The sequence below is a fragment of the Lonchura striata genome, chromosome 5, assembly GCF_050655825.1.
Source record: "Lonchura striata isolate lonStrDom1 chromosome 5, ASM5065582v1, whole genome shotgun sequence".
Lineage (NCBI taxonomy): Eukaryota > Metazoa > Chordata > Aves > Passeriformes > Estrildidae > Lonchura > Lonchura striata.
In genome coordinates, this window is record NC_140707.1 from 34,583,515 (window position 1) to 34,602,500 (window position 18,986).

Below are 18,986 nucleotides of genomic sequence, written 5' to 3' on the forward strand. Positions count from 1 at the left end.
TACCGGAATGTTTGCATGTGTTAAAAACACCACAATTTTAAAGTGAAATTTTCTTTTATATACCTTCCTGTACAGCTTAAGCAGTACCTGAAATAGACATTTCACATATATTTACAACAAAACCCAAAACAAACCGGAACCTAGAGGTAAGGATAAAAAACTTTAATTTTTTAACTGTTTCTCTTATTGTTTTTAGTATCCTAGAACATATACTAAACTAGTATACTAGAACAAGGAGAAGAAACCTGTACATATCTGCTTTAAAAGCAATTGCTCTGGGACACATCAGTGCTTTTCCCTAATATCAATTATTAATTGTAAAATGTCTTGCAAAGAGGGTTAAGCATGTGATTTTTACTCCTTGTCTGTGATTTGACAAAATTAGTTTTTCTAGGGAACCTGCATTAAGGCTTGTTGCTATCTCTTCTACAGATACTGGTGCTCTAAGGGCATTAAATTAATCGCTTCAGATACATTATTTGGTCTTTTAGCAGTTCGCTTATATGCTTTGTGTCTGGTCCCTTTTGTACAGTGTCTTCTCAGCCAGAGTTTTCTTGTCTTCTTTGCATCACAGTAAGTTTTCCTCTGTACTGTACCTTAGTTTTAAATTCCCAGCTATGATTTGTGTTCACAACACCCTCTTTGTTCCTGTAGTCTGAAAAAGAATGGAAATTGCAAAATAAACAAAATATATCGGGGAAAGATGGAAATGTAACATGAATTTCAGATCACTGTGCTGAAGGTAACAATTGAGAATTTTAATTACAAAATTAAAGCTAGCAGAAGAAAATTATTGCAATATAAGGAAAATAAAACAATCCAGGTATCTCTTATATTTCTATGAAGATGAACGCAAGTATATAATATATCATTGGGGAATGGATATATGAAGGAGATAATAACACCAAAGAAAATATTAAGTTTCTAGGAAACTGTCTTAATTTGAAGATTTTACTTACATATAGACATGTTTTTTCCTCATTTCACTGTGCTAAAGTAGTAGTCTACTGTCCTAGTGCTGTGCAAGTACTCTCCTTGAAAACAGGATGAGCACGTACTGTATGCCTTTGGAAAAATTCGCATATGCTAACTCAAGTTTTTTGTCACTGTATATAGCACTATAGCAGACTGAGTGATTTGAAATTCTTTGGAGGTATTTATGTAAAAAAAAAAATGAAATAGATAAAGGTTCTGGAAAGAATAGTTGGATATACCTCAAGATAATGCTATGAAGGCTATCTGCTTTCTTACTCCATATTGACAATAGGATAATGAAAGATTTTATGGTTAGATGGATGTTTAGGTCCCTGTCAGGAGGTAGTCTCGTGGCCAGGCTATTGCAGTTTTCTCTCTCTGGTAATGCCTGTGCAGGCCTTTATAGTATCATCACTGAAGCAGCAGACACAGCTGAAGCACTGGGTTAGCAACCTCATGCTGCTGTGTTAGATGGCAGCTGTGCACTAAGAAAGTAAAACTCAGGGTAGCATCATGCAGCTGTTCTGTCCTAGAGAACAGCTCTGCAGAGCTGTGGGCTGCTTCAAATACCCACAGTCCTGTCAGGATATTCACAGCACAATCCTGCATCCCCTCTCAGGCAAGCAGATGAAGAGGAAGTCCATCAGAAGATGAGAAGAAAATTGAAAAAGTTTGTAGGCCACTGCCTTAAAATTTGTGGAGTTCATACATGTGTTATAGGAGGGTCCTAGGATTGGTAATTCAGCTTCTTCCAAGTTCTCATTAGACGTGCTGTATGTCAGTAGCAGTTACTGGCAGAGCAGGACTTAGTTGCAGTTTGGGGTAGTTTTTTTTTGACTTCTTGGATTTGAGCAGATGTTGTAACCTGTTTCCTGGTAGATAAGCTCTCGTATTGCAGCGCTGTTGTCTGCCATTTGGTGTAAGTTGTCGTCAGGAGTGAGCCAGGTATTAAATATATAGCACAGATTGAATTTGTTCATCAGTTGTGTGGTGGTATAGTGAAAGCAATTGCAAGGCATTATAAAAAGAAAAAAGGAAAGTTTATATACTAGTTGCTGTCTGTGCTGTTACATTTCCTGAAGTCCAGAGATAGGGGGTTTGGGTTGTGTAGTTCGTGGTGTTGGAGGAGCTCTTGGGGAGGATTTAGTGTTACTTACTAAAGCAATTGAATATAGTGCAGATGCTTTTAATGAGCATTTACATCATATGTATGTAATTCAGTTCTTGAGTATCTTTAATTGGACAGCTCTTCCTTATTTTTTTTTCTTTTTCTTTTTCTTTTTTTTTTTTTTAATATAGTGTGTTTTTTACATAGTTGTTTTGTCCTAACACAAATGCATAGGCAAATTCCAGCTCTTTAGCATGTTCTAGGCCTATCACTGCCATTCACAGAGGCTGATAACCTCTAGTGTTTGTTATCACCAAGAAACTGACTTAGTGGTCACTCAGCCTCTCCGTTTTAAGCTCAGAACCTCACTTCTTGTGATTTGTCTGGTAGCTTCTGTTGGGTCTCTTCCAAGTACTTGTCTAATCTCTTCTTCCACTCACATAAATTTGTTGCATCTGCACTATTCTGCCAAGAAATTCCAAAAATGTACTAACCTGTGTGTGAAATATGTCTTCTTTCTTTTTTTTTTTTCTTTCTTTCTTTCTTTCTTTGCTTGCTTTCTTGCTTTCCTTTCTCAGAGCGGGAATGCTGTTGTATCAATCATTAGGATTTTGCTTTCTTAGTTGTCATATTGGAAAGGTGATTTGGAGATACAAGCTGCCTAAAGTAATAGCCACACATGCCCTTTGACAATTTGTGCAGTCACATGCATTCACTTCACTGCCTGGTGTTTGAAGTGAAAGCAAGAGGGACACCTAGATTGTTCAGACCAATAAATGAATGGCAATCAAAGCAAAACTGTTTGGCATCACCAGTTCCCAAAGAGAATCTTCAAGAAAGATGGAGACTGTTTACAAGGGCATGTAGTGACTGGACAAATGGGGGTGGCTTCAAAGTGGGAACAGGTTTAGGTCTGATGTTAGGAAACAATTCTTTACTATCAGGATGGTGAGGTACTGAAACAGATTGCTGAGAGACTTTGTGGATACCTCATCCCTGGAAGTGTTCAAGACCAGTTTAGATGAGCCGTTGAGCAACCTGTTCAAGTGGAAGGTGTCCCTGCCCATGGTTGTGGGGGGTTGGACTAAGTGATCTTTAAGGTCCAGTCTATTCTAATCTAGGCCATTCTGCGATTCTGTATTTTTATGATTCCTTCTTGAAAACATTTGAATCCATTGTTCATATTCAAATAAATTTGTCAGACTGGTAAATGTATCAAGACATGAAGTTACTGATAATTTAGCATTAAGTGAAGAGGAACTCAGAATAGAATATTCAGCTCTCTCTCTTTTTCCATGAGTGAGCATGTAGCTCTGAACTGCTCTGTCTGTTGGCTGTGGTCTACACATAAATAAACAGGCAAAAGTTTTGAAGGATCTTGAGATATATGGGATTTAGTCTAAGAAGGTAAAACATATCCACAGAAAGAGTTTAAATTTTTTTAATTCTGCTTTTGTTATGTATTGGCATAATTGTGTTATGGGTTGCCTCTCTAATGTATGTCTGTATTTTATAGCAAACAGTATTCTTAGTTCTCTATCTCTCAGGAAAACATCACTGCCTCCTGGTTTGTCTCTGTGACATTATCAGACAGACTTACACACGCTTTATAAACTGCCTTGCCACCTTATAGTTGTGATATCAGTGGCTACAGAGAAACGGTGATTTTATGTGTTTAATTAAACATTGTCTTCAAACATATCTATTTTGACATGAAGGTTTTGTGTTGCATGTGTTGATTTAGAAATGTAAAAAGATGTGACTAGAGATATTGGGAACTGCCAGACTGGGCATACTCTGGTTGTTGATTTCTTTCTGATAATGCCTAGTACAATGTGCATTACACAAATGGGTCTAAAATCTTTATTGATTAGGCTGTGTTTAAAGATGACATTACTTAGTTGTTTCTTCCTAATGTTAACTAGAAGGTGTAATTCTTATATGCAGTGTTTTGAGGCAGGTAGCCCATGGGTTATCTGTTTAAAAAAAAATAGTTGGGGTTTTTATATAAGTATAGTAAATTAAAGTGGGGAAAATATCTCTGCATGCATCCAGCTGTGGTCAAGCCTTGTCAAGCTTTGACAGGATTACAGAAGTCACTACCAGTTTATGAATTTGTTTATGAATTTAGTAAAGTGTTCCCTCTTAATAGTTTCAATTTGCCTTTGTTAGACGTCCGTTATACTCCTGTGAACTCCAACTGCTTTGTGAATTGTGGGGAAGAACATTCTGTGTGAAGTATATGTTGCACAGCAAGAAGAACAGATAAGCATATTATTTGAGGAGACCCATAAACAATTTGAGAGAAAAAATGTACCTGTATGTGTTTCTTGTCTTTTTATAAGCTTCACTGTTTAGAATTAATTATAATAACAAATTTCCTCACTTCAGTACAAAGTTTCATCTCCTGTTTCAAGAAAGATAATTCCCTAACTTTTCAAAATAAATTTTATATAATTTACAGCTATAATTTACAGCTATAATTTGTCTTTACTATCAAAAAAGGTATGTTTAGCTGCTGTTTAATTTTTCTCCTTCTGAGAGTACTTAGGCAGAGAAAGCCTTGTTGTGTAAGCCAGAAGACTGGGTGACTTGCTGTTTCATCTGCTGGCAGAGAGTTGGGAGTCCTGGGGGTTCTTCAGTCAGATGAAAGTTCATAATTCATTCTTTTTGAGCTTTCACAGAATTAATTGAAGTAGAAACTACAGGACTTCATTCACAAGCCAGAGAAGTAGATCAGGAATGTATTGATGTACCTCAAAAATTTTTCCCCAAAAATATTTTGAGGAAGGGGAGGGAGAAAAAAGCTTCTAGTAGGATCTATTATTAGAATTAAATTTATGTACCTGATTTGTAAAAATTCATCTGTGTCTAGATCTCATTTATCTGCTCTGAGATAAAGGCGTAAGAGGGAGCACTGCAAAACTTTGGTATTGCCAAGGTAAAGGCAGTTGTCTTCCCCTCCTATCCCTTTTTTCCACCTGGGAAATTATACAAAAGTTCACATAAATAAAATGTTTTTCAGTTAATTTAATCTGAATTGTAGGGAGACCAAAAATTTCACGTATTTTGATGGTAAATTCAATATTCTCAATGTGTCAGTTTTGTGTACCCACAATGCATAACAGTCAAAAAGATTGGCAGAGGAAGAAACTGCAGTTTTGGCTACTAGGTAAGGGGCTTTTTGTACCCAGTGAGGCATGGGAGACCGTTTTGATTTCAACACAAGCAGAAAACATTCTGACCACATGCTTACACGATCAACAATGAAACAACAAAATATTGACAAAGCAACTACTGTATTTTGATGCATGTAACCTAAGGGTTATCAATTTAAAAACAAAACTGCAATTCAGCAGCACTCTAAGTATCTGGATATGCACAGATAATACAGGGGAAGTTTATTCTAGGACTTGTCTCCTTCAGAGCTTCACAGTGTCTGATTTCCCCATAGCCTACATCCTTTCCCATAGCTTGCTCTCACCATGCCAGTAGTCCCTCAGCTTCAGATTTGTATATGCTGTCCAAGTACGGAATGTATAAAATAAAAGATGGTATTATCTTCAGCTTTCAGAGTTAATTTTTCATTAAAACTAGGCTTTCTTAGGCAAGAAAATATAATACGGGATTTTCAGTTTTGTGGTGAATTTTTGGGGGTTTTTTTTTGTCCTAGGATATGATGTAATTCTGTAAACTTAAAAAGCAAAAAACTTTCAACATTTGTACTCTGCAGTCTCTGAGGAGCACATATAATGACACATTCTGCAACATCATCTAGGGCTTCAGAAAAAATTGAGATCTAATGTGTAGTATGTAGTAGTTTTTTAATTTTCATATTGTCTGATGAGCATCACATTTAAATGTGTAGCTGCAGTCCATGGAGCTTGGAATTTCAGACATTGTTTCTGTTATCCTTTGTATAGAAACAGTCAAAGAATGGCTCTAGAAGCCAGCAGGAATTTGACATCTGAGCAAAAAATAAGTGTGTTTAGCTCCCTTTTTTTTCCTTTCTTTGTGAGAAACTATTAGGATGACATTTTAAAGAAACTTTTTCCTCATTTAATTGTTATTTCTGTGCAGTAGTGAAATGCCATCTTTTTCCACTCCTTATAATTTCACAAGTGAAGTCTGTAAGTCTTTTAATTTCACTAGCTTGAAGCCTTCAGCTAAATAACACAACCAAACCCATTTGTACGCTGTTTTGTCACTGAAGTTGCCATCATTACTTCAGAAGTATGGCACTCAGAGGCACTGAGTCTTGGTTAACATATCTTCAGGTATTTATTCACCATTCTAGTATTGATTCTTCCTTTCTGACAGACTGTGCCTATAGTGGTGCAGTTTTTTCTTAATGGAAGAAGAAGATAGGACTTTGATTTTGAGGAGCAGAGAGATGGGGAATAGGGTGGGCATAGGTTCAAATTGTAATGGTGTAGTGATTTTCTTCAGTAAACTAATCAATCTCAGTAACATTTTAAAAACCCATTTTCTCGACTCTGTGTTGCCAACATTGTCTTTCATCAAGCCTACAGTGAGCATGGCAGCTGGGGCATTTTACTGGCTGTTGGAGAAAGCTAAAGATGGGTGAAAGACCAGAAGGACTGAGTTCTGGTCTTCCTCAATAGGGCCAGAATTTACAGTGTTGGACTATAGATTCATCTCATCCTTTAATCTGTTGTTCTAATCATATTAATCTGAAAAGTTTTTCTCTAAAGTCTCATTTTAGACAAATGCATTAAATGGGCTCTAGGATCAGTTTAACATTTGACTATGATGAATATGATGGGCTTTACTTAATATGGCATTTTTCAAGTGGGAAGCCCGTAATATGTGTCTACAGGTAGACAGAACAATTTCATTTACTGAAAGCTGAAAAATTGACCTGTACTCCCTAATGCCTATTTGCACATTCTTAACAATGGTACTTAGCAGATAGCTTACACCTTTTTCTTTAAAGAGAAAGCTTTCTTGCATTTATCACATAGTAAGACCATGCATTAAGTAGTTACTGTTGAATATCTGATGTAAATGCATGTCCTCTCTTATTTTGCAGTGTATGCATATCTCTTTGTATTACAAGACCTAGCTCCTTTTAATTAACCTCACTGCTGGCAAAAGATAAGAAATGTTCTCTTTCTAAAATTTTTTTCAGAGGTTGGAAACATTATTTATGAAAAAAACAATTGACATACTGTAACTGTGCAAGCTTAAATAAAGCTGTGTATACTGGCCAGTCAGAATAACTGCAAGTACATATTGCAGTCATGACAGAGGAGAAAGATGTGATCACAGCTGCTCCAGCATGCAATCCTTGATGCTCTGAGAGGTTATTTTGTGGTTATAATGACTATAAGGATTTCTGGTCTCATGTTCGACTCCAATTAAGCATTTCTCCTGGAGTGCTCCAACATACCCAGCTGCCTCTGCAGCACTCACTCCACTCAGTCAAATATTTCTGCATTTCACAGTGTATCCAGTTTTATCCACATTATCTCCCCATTATTTAACAAGAAGCCTGTATTGTGTATATAAATGCATCTCACAGTTCCTTGATCAATATGCTGTGTCTGTTTTAATGATGAAGCAGCTGAGGTGTTCTGATCAGTGTTCTCAAAGATTATAAAACAGTTTTCAGTAAGTCACTGGGTTTTTTCCCTTTCTTGTTCATTTATAGACGCTGTATATCCAGATTTTTAGACAAAGTATTGTTTCCAGAACAATGTGTGTTTTTCTTCTATAAAAAGAATCAGTTTTGGTGTTCTGCAGTTGTTAAGGAATTTTCGAATAATCAGATCTTCCTAGCTATGATTTTTTTTTGGCAGGTTTGGAGAAAAATTGTATTTGGCATTTTTTGCCATAAAAGTTGAGAATGTCAATAGTAGAGCCCAAGGTGAAGACAGTGAAATCAGCTATTAAAAATGTTTATGGTGAAGGAACCTCTTGACTTCACACCTTAGTATTGCTGATTTGGAAAGTGCTTGTCTGAACTTCAAGGCCTTGATCTGCCATTTTGGGAGACAAGGAGTTAGCTGGGGGTGGAAAGACTGGAGTTTGTATTCTTTCTGCTCTGTTACCCATTGCTATCTTCATGGATCTGACACTCTGTTTATCTGACAGTGCACTCAGTACTGCTTCGCCAGGGAAAATTGCACAAAACAAGCCTAGTGCATCAGCATTTTCATTGTGTATTAAGCTGAGCTTCCCTTCACATGGTCACATCCCCTTTTTAATCTGGGATTCCATGTCCCTTTCCCAGTCCAGCCTGTTTCTGTGGTGTCTATTGCTGGTCTCCCTGAGCTTCTGTTTCTGTGGTTTGAGTGTTTTTTGTGTGGCTGAGTGTTAAGACCTGCAGGACTTTTGGAAGTGGTGTTGTTGGGGGGTTAGGCATTGATTTAGTGTTAGTAGTTTGTCATAGACTGAGGTGATGGCCGCGTTCAAGCTGGATTTCCTCCCAGAGATGATGGTGGACCATTGCTCCTTGAATGCAAGCCCTGTGTAAGTATATTCTCTTTGTTGTAACTAAAATGATAGCTGGAATTGCTGTCTCAAGCCCCTGCTGTCTGTTGGTACAGAGGGGGACAGGAAGGAGAGATAGGACAGCCTGCAGTTTGTTTTCTTGAAGAAATCCTAGTGGTCATGGAAGATGGATGTTGATTTCTAGATGAGAGGGAATATGGTTTGATAATTGTGGCGATAAGGACTAAGGAGGAATGAAGTTGTTTAGTTATTTTTTTTGTGGCATACTACAGATATTATAAAATGGATTGTTGAAATCACTTGTGGGAAGAACTGTTCCTGTTCTTCCCTATTAATGATTCCAGTCTAAACCTTTTAATTAGGAGTAAAATACTCCTTGAATACTGTTGAGGTCATGTTAAGAGTTGCCCAGCTAATAGTAGCCATGTTGTGCTCTTGAAGCGGTTGGAAAGCAGGGCTGAAAATTATTATTGGAGAGGGCGAACAATTTCCAATTGTTCTTAACTGAAATAAAAGAGATAGTTCACATCTTTGTAAAAGGTGGTGTTTCCCTTGGCTATCTGGAGAGGTACTGATCCTTTCTGAGTGGAAGGGTGGAGAGGAGTGAAAGGATTTAGGATCATTCCCTTTCTTTCTAGTAAGAAATTTTGTTGTTTTTGAGGTCTATTCATACAGCTATAAAATTATGATCTTTCCCTAACATTAGTTTTTCCTTAGGCTCTGAACAGCAGTGTATTGATGGGAAAAATACTAAACAGTACTGGACTTGGATTTTTTTTTTAGATTCTTTTCAGAGGGGAATACGATTTCAGATGGACAGTGAGAAGAATACTGTTTACTATCATGTGCAATTAATAAGCCATTCAAACTATCTTTAAAGGAACAAAGCAGACGTGAAGAGGACTGCTCTGAAAGAAGACCACCTTCAGCAAAGAGTTTGAGGGTGGGAGGAATCATTGTGCAGTTGCTGTTCCATTCCCCATGTCCTTTCGAAATTATGCAGGGATTGGTCAGTAATTTTAACCAACTGATCACTATAGCTACAATAGGGTGTCACTACAGTCAGACTTCTGTAAGGAGATGTGTTCTGGTGTACCAGGCTGGGAGTACTGATAACACATCACACTGCACCTAACAAATAATAAGGAGTCAATACAGGGAGCAGTGTAGAGCTTGTCAACTCTGACTGGGTGGGAGCATAACACAACTTTTATTAATAGGCTGTAAATTGTTCATATGGCTAGACGGAGTACCTTGGAATCTATTGAGGATTCCCATACTCAAAACTTCAGTGGTGTTGTAGTCTAAGTGACCTTCTTTTCTGTGTTAGAATCCTGACATTATTGAACCTAATTCAGTCTGTGAGTGACTGAATTGTCCAATCCCAGCCTTTTCACGTACAATTTAAGCCTGGTTTTTTTTGCCAGTTGTTGTTGAAAGCTCCCTAGTTTCACAAAGAAGTATCACCTTGTAAACCTTTAAAGAAACTTACCATTGCATCAGTTTATTCTGTTTCTCTGTTTTAAGATGGATCTTCACCTTGAGCAACAGTTACAATTAGTCTCATTTTAAAATGCTGTAATAACATGCTCTCATTTTTGGTGGTTACTGATATATTTAGTAGATTGTAGGTAGACTGAGCTCAGGTTCCTTTCAGTTCTGGTCTCTTTTTCTGTAAAATTTTACATGGCTGAACTAGTGTTATTTTTCAGTTATCTCAGCAGATTTATATCCTGAATCCCACATGCTGACTACATTATGGGAACAGAGTTTTAAACAGCTATGTAGAGTGTGTTTCATTTCCAAGTACATAGCTTGCCAGTAAATGCAAATGTACTCTGGTATGCATACTGGGAATGTGCAAGAGTTCCTTTTTGTATGTATATTTTCATCATACACATTTATATATGTGTAGAAAATATTTTTTTCTTTAATTTTGCCATAAGCATGCTTTTGTTTAGAATTTGTATGAAGATAAAAACCAGAAATTCCTTTTTGTTTTTCTTAGCACAAAGAAAATGAATGGCACACTGGATCACCCAGACCAACCTGATCTAGATGCTATCAAAATGTTTGTGGGTCAAGTCCCACGGAGCTGGTGTGAGAAGGATCTAAGAGAACTTTTTGAACAGTATGGTGCTGTCTATGAAATCAATGTCTTGCGGGACAGGAGCCAAAACCCTCCTCAAAGCAAAGGTGAGAACTTCTGTACTTCTCTTGTGAGACTTGGGGTTTCAGCCACTTTCACATAGTTGCAGTCTTAGCTGTGGGCTTATTCAAACAGCCCTATAGGTTCTCTGTGTGACCAGGTGTTCCTGCAAACCCAGACTTTATAAAGCATTTAAGTGTGTTTGTCTAATTATACTCTAACTGTGATCCAGTCATTGACTGAGCTCAGAAAAATGATAATTTCTTTCAGAACTCAGCAGTGATGGAGATGCTTGAGGAGTATGAATTATAATTGCAAAGCAGAACATCCACTAATACTGTGTTGCTCCAGAGAGCATCACTGCAGTGCTGTGATATGATCAAAATGTGGCTGGTTGGGACACAGTTTCAGATAAATATGAAATTGGGGTTTTAGTCATTCATGTTAATTGAATACTTATAAACATTAAATCCTTACTGAATTTTGTTTGTGGATTTGCAGTTCAGTTATATGCAATATTTCCTGTGAAGCTAAGGTAGGGTTTTGGTGCTAGAAAATAACTGAAAATGAAGTAGTCAACAGATGTATCTAAGTGTTTGTTTTAATGGTGTAGCAGGGATGTTGGGTCAGTTCTGAACATATTCTATTATACTACACTTGGAAATCTTTCTTAAACTTTCACAAACAGTAGCACCTACCTGTTTCAGTACCTAACCTCTTCTACTTATCATACATTTTGCATAGGAAGGATGGAAGTGGAGCTTGCAATTTCTGTACAGCACTTCAAGACTGGATGTTCTTTCCTGGGTAACATTTTGTTTCAATTGCAGGGTGCTGTTTTGTTACATTTTATACCCGTAAAGCTGCACTAGAAGCACAGAATGCTCTTCACAACATGAAGATCCTCCCAGGGGTAAGAGCAGAGCCCTGCTTTCTTCGCAACTTTGTCTTGTTTCTCTGAGCTCCAGCACCACTGAAGCACAAACACATTATATTGCCCTAAAATAATATTGTAAAAAACTGTTCAAAAGATCAGTGTTATGAGATCTATATAATAACAGATCTTATGGGAATTTTGGAGTACTTAAAAGAATGATACGGCAGTAAAATGGGCGGGCATGGCTTTTATAATACTCTTAGGAGGAATGATGGCATACAATTAGGAAAGCCTTTTCTTGAAATTTTTGTAGTGTTACATATGTACCTCTCTAGAAGCAATTTAGGCTGTAATTTCTTTCTTTCACAATTCTTATGGGATGTATCTCATATAGTATGAAGTGAAAGTATCTGGGATTAAATAATCTTTTCACATTTTAGATGCACCATCCTATCCAGATGAAACCAGCTGACAGTGAAAAGAGTAATGGTAAGCTTTACTAAAGTCTCCTTTTGGTATCATCATTTGTGCTAGTCAGGAAGCTTGAGGATTTCCCTTTTGCTTAACAGCTTTTAATGAAGTTTTGAGTTGGAGTTTTTTAAAAGGAAAAAGAAGTGAAATCATAAAGGTGTGTTTTCAGTAATAGGTAGTGTGAGTGATGTCTCTCAAATTCCATGACTCAGAGTATCTCTCCCGCTGCTGCTTGTGGTAGAACCATGTTGTCAGTTAGGGAAACATCCAGTGAGTTCTTCTTTGTACTAAGGTGGTTAAAATCTTTGTTGGGGACATGGGCAGTGGGATTGAGTGCATCCTCAGCAAGTTCATGGGTGATGTCAAGCTGAGTGCTGTGGTTGATACCCTAGAGGGAAAGGAAACCATCCAGAGGTGCCTTGATGGCTGAAGATGTGGGCCTGTGTCGACTTCATGAAGTTTAGCAAGGCCAAGGTGCTGCAAAATGGATACAGGCTGACTGATGAGTGGATTGAGAGCAGCCCTGAGAAGGACTTGGTGGCTGAAAAAATGAATATAAACATGCAGTGTGCACTTGCAGCCCAGAAAACCAGTCATATCCTGGGCTGTATCTAAAGGAGGGAATAACAGGTTGAGGAGGTAATTCTCCCTCTGCTGTTGTAAGATCCCATCTATTGTACTGCATCCAGCTCTGAAGCCTCCAGCATAAGACATGGACCTGGGAATCATGTTCAGGGAAGGGCCATCAAGATAATCATAGGGATGGACACCTCCCCTGTGAGGACAGGCTGAGAGAGTTGGGGTTGTTCCACCTGGAGTAGAGAAGGCTCCAGGGAGACCTTCTAGCAGCCTTCCAGTACTTGAAGCAGGAGGCCTGCAAGGAGGATGTGGAGGGATTGTTTATCTAGAAGTATAGTGATAGCACAAGGGATAACAGTATTGAATGGAAAGAGATTTAGATTGGATTTTATTAAGAAATTCTTAATAAGGATGGTGAGACACTGGAACACATTACCCAGGGGACCTGTGGGTGCCCCATCCTTGGAAGTGTTCAAGACCTGTCTGGATGGGGCTATAAGCAGCCTGGTCTAGTTAAAGGAACTAGGTGATCTTTAAAGTCCTTTCTACACCAATCTGTTCTATGATTTTATGAAATCTAGAAATGCTTTTTCAATTGTTCTATGTGAAGCAAGGCCTGTTGCAGCTAGGGTGGGAGTCAAAAATACTTATAGCATACAAGAGAGGTTGAGAATTAACAGCAGTTCAGTAGAGAAGAAAAACTGAATATTTCTGCACATTGGCCATTTCAGGTGGATTAAGAATTTATCATCTACCATTGGGTAAATTATAATTTATCCATGCATTTCCTTATAAGAAATGCCTTTCCTTTATGTACATACATACATGCATGTTTAAATATGTATGTATCTGTATTGCTGCAACCTAAGCACAGAAAGCATTTAGCATTCTGTAGTTTCAGCCTTTCTAGGTGCAGCTGAATATTATTTTCTTCATTTGCAGTAGTTTGTGTTGCATCATGGAGAAGATAGTCCTGGGTTGAGAAAGCTTACCTCTTAATATAATAGAAAACAGAAGATGGAATGCATGGGTAGCATATAGTGCACATTCTTCCACAGATATACAGGACATGTTCCTGTATCAATATATCTAAAAAGGAGTCATTCTTTTGAAGTATTTTTGGGAGGAGAACAGAATAGGTTCTCTAAACTACAACTGACCTTGCATTACATAAACACACATAAAAATATCCTGGGAAAATAATGGAAAGTTTAAAAAGTATTCAGTGGATTTTAGGATGTTAGTTCTGAGGCTATTATTTAACTCTGAGTGTTAATAAAAAGTGAAGGTGACAACAAGAAATAAGAAAGCATTAGTTATGAAAGTATTTGAACTTGCCACCAAGACAAGGAATTCTGGATCTCTTGAACAAAAATGGTCTCCTGAAAGGATTTGAAAACAGCTTTCTGCTCTAGGACCAGAAAATGGATTGGGTACAACATTAAGATTTAATGTCCAGTTAAAGTCATGTCTGCTGGAATAGCTTGGAGTCTTCTTTTCCAGCATCGTAGAAGACTCGACAAATAAGTTGATTTCCCCTCATTGTAGCATTGAATAGGAGAAGACTTTTTTGAAGCTTCAAAATGTGCTAGAGTCTTCGTCATTTTATATTGTGATTAATGTTGTATAACTGTTTTATATTTTCAAGTGATATTGTGAATAATTCACTTCATCCTTTAAAAGAAAGTGTTTCAGAGGTGATCAGCATCCTTAAATAAGTAAATTGAGAGTATAAAAATCTGCTCGGAATTCAAATTTACCCCACTCACTCAAGTAAGCTTTAGCTGACATTAGTAACAACTAACTGAAAAGTTAAGGCAAATGTCTTTCTGAACCATTTATTTTAAACTAGTCTGCACACTGAAAGGTATTATTCAACTCTAATATATCTAAAATATTAGCATCAGTATTTAAAGCTATGAAATGGTAATACACAGTCCGTGCTTTGATTTGAGGTATTATTTTTGTGCTTTTGGTGCAGATCGTATTGGACGTATCACTAACAGAAGTAAAAGTGTTTTAGCAACTGCTGTTGCTTCTACTGTTGAGAGAGGAGCTTGAGGATATGGCATATCTAAATTTAGGTGATTGTCGTGAGGCTAAAAAGAAGCTTTCTGCAGTTCACTTGCTTGTTTATAAGCAGTTAGGTATATGCTGGTAGTCTAAAGACAGAGAGAAAAGACAATTAAAGTAGTCCAATAAACCACATTCAAGCCTTCTCTCACCTAGAACTGGAGAGATACAGGGAAAGTGCTGAATCTGACATACTTTTTTCCTTTTTTTTTGCATTCCTGTTGTTCACAGACTTTACAGGCTAAAAATAGTCAGCAAATCATAAATGTAAAATCATAAAACAGACATCTGCCAGGTTCATTGAAGTACCTCAAATGCAGCCTCTTAAAATGAAGATGCAGTCCATTACTAGGAATCTGGTTTTGATAAGCCCACATCCTAAAGACAATGAAAATAACTGCAGTTAACAGAGAAGACCTAAGATCTAGTAAGCATATATTTGCTGGTAATACTCTTTGTCTTTTGATTCCTTAGCAGTAGAAGATAGGAAGTTGTTTATTGGAATGATATCCAAGAAGTGCAATGAAAATGACATTCGAGTGATGTTCTCCCCCTTTGGGCAGATTGAAGAATGCAGGATATTACGGGGCCCAGATGGCCTGAGCCGAGGTAAGCAAGCAAGAAGCTTTTTTGGCAGTTTGAAGATGCTGGATGCTGCCTTTTGCAACTCAACTGGCATTTGAGCTTTTTCTGTGATTCCCACCTACACCCCCTCTCTACCCAGTAAGGATTTTCATTCCTGTATTCATCTCAGTAATTGTGGAGGTAGTGAACAACTTGATTTCTTTTTGTTCTTTCCCCAGGTTGTGCATTTGTGACTTTTACAACAAGAGCCATGGCACAAACAGCAATCAAAGCAATGCACCAAGCACAAACCATGGAGGTAAAACAACTTAGTGGGTGTCAAGAGCAGATGTAATTGTCAGGCAGTCACTGTGGAGTTTCAGGGACTAGGGAGCAGAGAGGACAAGTGCAGTTGTGTGTTTCTTCACAAAAACTGCTCCTGGACCCTTGTGTTTGTTTTGCTTTATTTTTAGAGTTGGAGATAGAAACTTCATCTGCAGAGAAAAAAACAAAATACAAAACAGAATTAAAAGCAAACAAGATTTTGATCCTTTGATGAAATGTTCTGTTTGAATATATATATATATATATATATATATATATATGTCTATATGTATGCATAGGGGAGGAGGGGAATGATTCCAACGGGTCTAAAATCAGTATTTTTGTGACTGCTGGGGATAGCAAGTATGTAATTGTTTGAATTGCTGTTTGCAGGGTTGCTCTTCTCCCATTGTTGTAAAATTTGCAGACACGCAGAAGGACAAAGAGCAGAAACGAATTGCTCAGCAACTTCAGCAACAAATGCAACAGATCAGTGCTGCCTCAATATGGGGAAACCTGGCTGGTCTCAACACACTGGGACCCCAGTACTTAGCAGTGAGTTTCTGATTCAGGTTCTTTTAATCTTCTCAGGGATTGGAGTGTCTGATCGTCTTGCAGTGTTTAATATATTCATTTTTAGAAAGCTCCTGGTAGAGAGGATCCATTTTGTGGATGAGAAGGCTGAAACTGTGTTATGTGCTCTCATCTAGTTGGGTTACTTTTATGGGAGGATTCATCCCCAGTCACAGTAGCCCTAATTACTGAAACACCTTGGGTTTTTCTCCTGTGTTCTGTAGAATCTGCTTTTTCTTTATATAGTACTGCCTCAATGTTTATCATATAAATGCCCTTTTCATGTCTATCGGATGACATAGTTCTTGTATTCCTTTATCATTTTCATTTATTTCTGTCATCCTCTTCCAGAGAAACCTGGAACAGTACTTGGTACTGTCCAAATTGGAAGGATGATCAGATTGGAAGCAGAGTAAATAAACCCAAAAAGCAATAAACCAAATAAAAGCAAACACTACAGAAAACAGAGAGAAGCTATTCTGTTAAGCAAAGATGATGTAACAGAGGGTAGACTGCAGTTTAATTTCAGTTGATTTTGCTGGGTTCCTAAAGGATGAACTTTTCAAAAACGGATATGCTGTGACTCATGAGAGTTGCCAGGGTAGCTCTGACAACTGTAGTCATGTAATATTAAGTCTGAAGAACAGAAAAGGAAAATTTAATCTCATTCTTGACATGCTGTATAGTTGAAATGGGACAATTCTCTTACTACTTTCTAAGTTTTGATAAATTGGAATTTTTTTAATAACAGCTAGTTAATAGAAAAAGGATTTGGAAATCTCTAAAAACCTTTTGAGCTACAGCTTGAAATATATTTTATGTCTATTGTGCATAAGGAGAGTAGAGGAGGTTCCCTCTCCTTGTGGCTCTTTCATTTTGGTATGGCATTGCCATTTGTCCCATGCTGGCAGTGTCAGCTGTACAGTCTGTTTTGAGGTAGCATATCCTTAGGGTTGGCAATCCTGCCTTAGGTGTTTTGAATAAGAATTCTCTCTCATTACTGATTCTGCTGGTTTTGTCTTGGTGTGTTGGCTGTAATTTTCCCTCAGCATTGCTGATGTTGAGTGAGGAAAGCATTGTGCTGTTGCTTTGGCTGCAGTGTGCTGCATGGGCTACGTGGAGCTTCACTGTGGTGGTGCTCTAGATGTGTTGTTCAGGGGATTCTCTTTACCCTTTGCTATGATGTGGTGCATGGGCTGCAGGAATTCATTTGTGACGGCGCTCTGGCTGTGGTGTGATGCAGTTTCTCCCAGAAGCAGAGCCAGCCCTCACTCTCACTCTTGTTTTGTTTTTTGGTGTAATGTCTAGCTTTATTTGCAGCTCCTTCAGCAGACAGCAGCTGCTTCATCTGGGAACCTGAACACACTGAGCAGCCTCCACCCAATGGGAGGTGAGTTTTCTTCCACAGGAAGACAAATTCAGTGCCAAACAAGAGAACAAGGGTAAACAAAGTAGCCAAAAGGATGTTGGCATTTTAATCTCATTTGAAATGAGTAGTCCTGTGTTTGCCTACTCCTTTGAAATGACAGGAATTCTCTGCTACAAGTGTGAATGTTCCTTCTTAATCTTATTTAACTATTGTCCCCAAGGTAAGTGGTGCTATCTCCCCAACCTCTGGCATTTAAAATTATTTTCCCTTATGTGTAGTAAAAAGAATACTCTCTGTATTTGTTTTCATCCAAACAGGTGCATATGTGAAGAACTGTGTTTTGAAATAAGTACTCGCTAATGCACATGTTTTCAGTGATTTCGAATTCTTAATTTTCCCATTTTCAATGCATTTAAGAACAAAGCATTTAAGTGGGAAATACATTGTTGTTAGGAATGTGACCTAGTGCTTCATTCAGATTATTTTATTAATTCATTTGAATTACAGTTCATTATGCCATTACTGTTATGGAAAATAGCTTCATAGATGTGAGCCAAATTCCTTCCTGTGGATTGCTAGTCAAAATATTCACTGAGTATAGCAGTCCTGGAGCTGTAAATTGGTTGTCCTTTTTGTCTTCACACAGTTGGAAATAATAAAACACATGTTAGCAGCTCCATTCACCACATTCTCTAAATTCTGCTTCGGCAGAGAAATCTGTAGTTTTGATTTCAATACTAAAGACTTTCAACTTTTCAAATTGCCTCCTGGAGTTTTACAGTAGTTGCCAATATCATGTGCCCTTTCTGTGTAGAAGTTCATCCAAAAGTGTCTTTGTAGATCTGACTTGTGTTGTCTGGTGCACCCATCAGTAACAATTACAAGCAACAAAACAAAACAAAAACATACAATACCTTAAAAACTGAAAAAACAGACATATAAATAGTATGGTTATTCCAAATCTGTGATTCCCTACCAAAAAAGTTGTAGTTTAAGGTCTTGATAATATATCAGCTGATCTCTTCTTGAAATTCACAGAAAGAAAAATTAAGTAGGTTATTAGATCCCACACTTTATCAGACTTTACAGACAAAATTCAATCTCAACGCTGTTTGAAGGCAGATGGGGAAACAGTGTGATGACAAGAGGACAGGTGCAGTGTGCAAATGACAAACTGCTTCAGTAAGAAACAAGCTGCACTGTTCTTCATTAGCTCCAACACTTGCACTTTTAACTCTCTGTAGCACAATAAAAGCAAAATAGAAAACTTCTTGATTTTAACTTCATGCTTTTATGTTAGAATGGAATCTTGAGAACCTAAATAAAGGCAGAATCTACTTGTTTTGGGAACTAAATTTGCCAAAGGAAATGGATCCTGCCACAAACAGAAAACAACTGAAAAAGAGCTTAAAAAACAACAAACTATACTAAAGGTATTAGAAGTACT

General features: G+C 37.6%; 1 protein-coding gene across 34 annotated transcripts in view; it reads left to right on the forward strand.

Annotated features, from left to right (window-relative positions):
• Positions 1 to 18,986, forward strand: part of CELF1 (CUGBP Elav-like family member 1) — a 59,284-nt gene that overhangs the window by 20,778 nt on the left and 19,520 nt on the right. For 20 of the 34 annotated variants that reach the window (XM_021533271.3, XM_085581745.1, XM_085581727.1 and 17 more), the window contains 7 exons: positions 10,569 to 10,756; positions 11,540 to 11,622; positions 12,027 to 12,075; positions 15,184 to 15,318; positions 15,513 to 15,592; positions 15,991 to 16,152; positions 17,479 to 17,560. In XM_021533271.3, coding sequence (XP_021388946.1) covers positions 10,579 to 10,756; positions 11,540 to 11,622; positions 12,027 to 12,075; positions 15,184 to 15,318; positions 15,513 to 15,592; positions 15,991 to 16,152; positions 17,479 to 17,560 — 769 coding nt within the window. In that variant the 5' untranslated portion in view covers positions 10,569 to 10,578. Of the gene's footprint in view, positions 1 to 155; positions 8,579 to 10,568; positions 10,757 to 11,539; positions 11,623 to 12,026; positions 12,076 to 15,183; positions 15,319 to 15,512; positions 15,593 to 15,990; positions 16,153 to 17,478; positions 17,561 to 18,986 lie in introns of those variants that run through there. The other 14 variants (XM_031505039.3, XM_085581752.1, XM_085581756.1 and 11 more) reach the window with 4 other exon arrangements.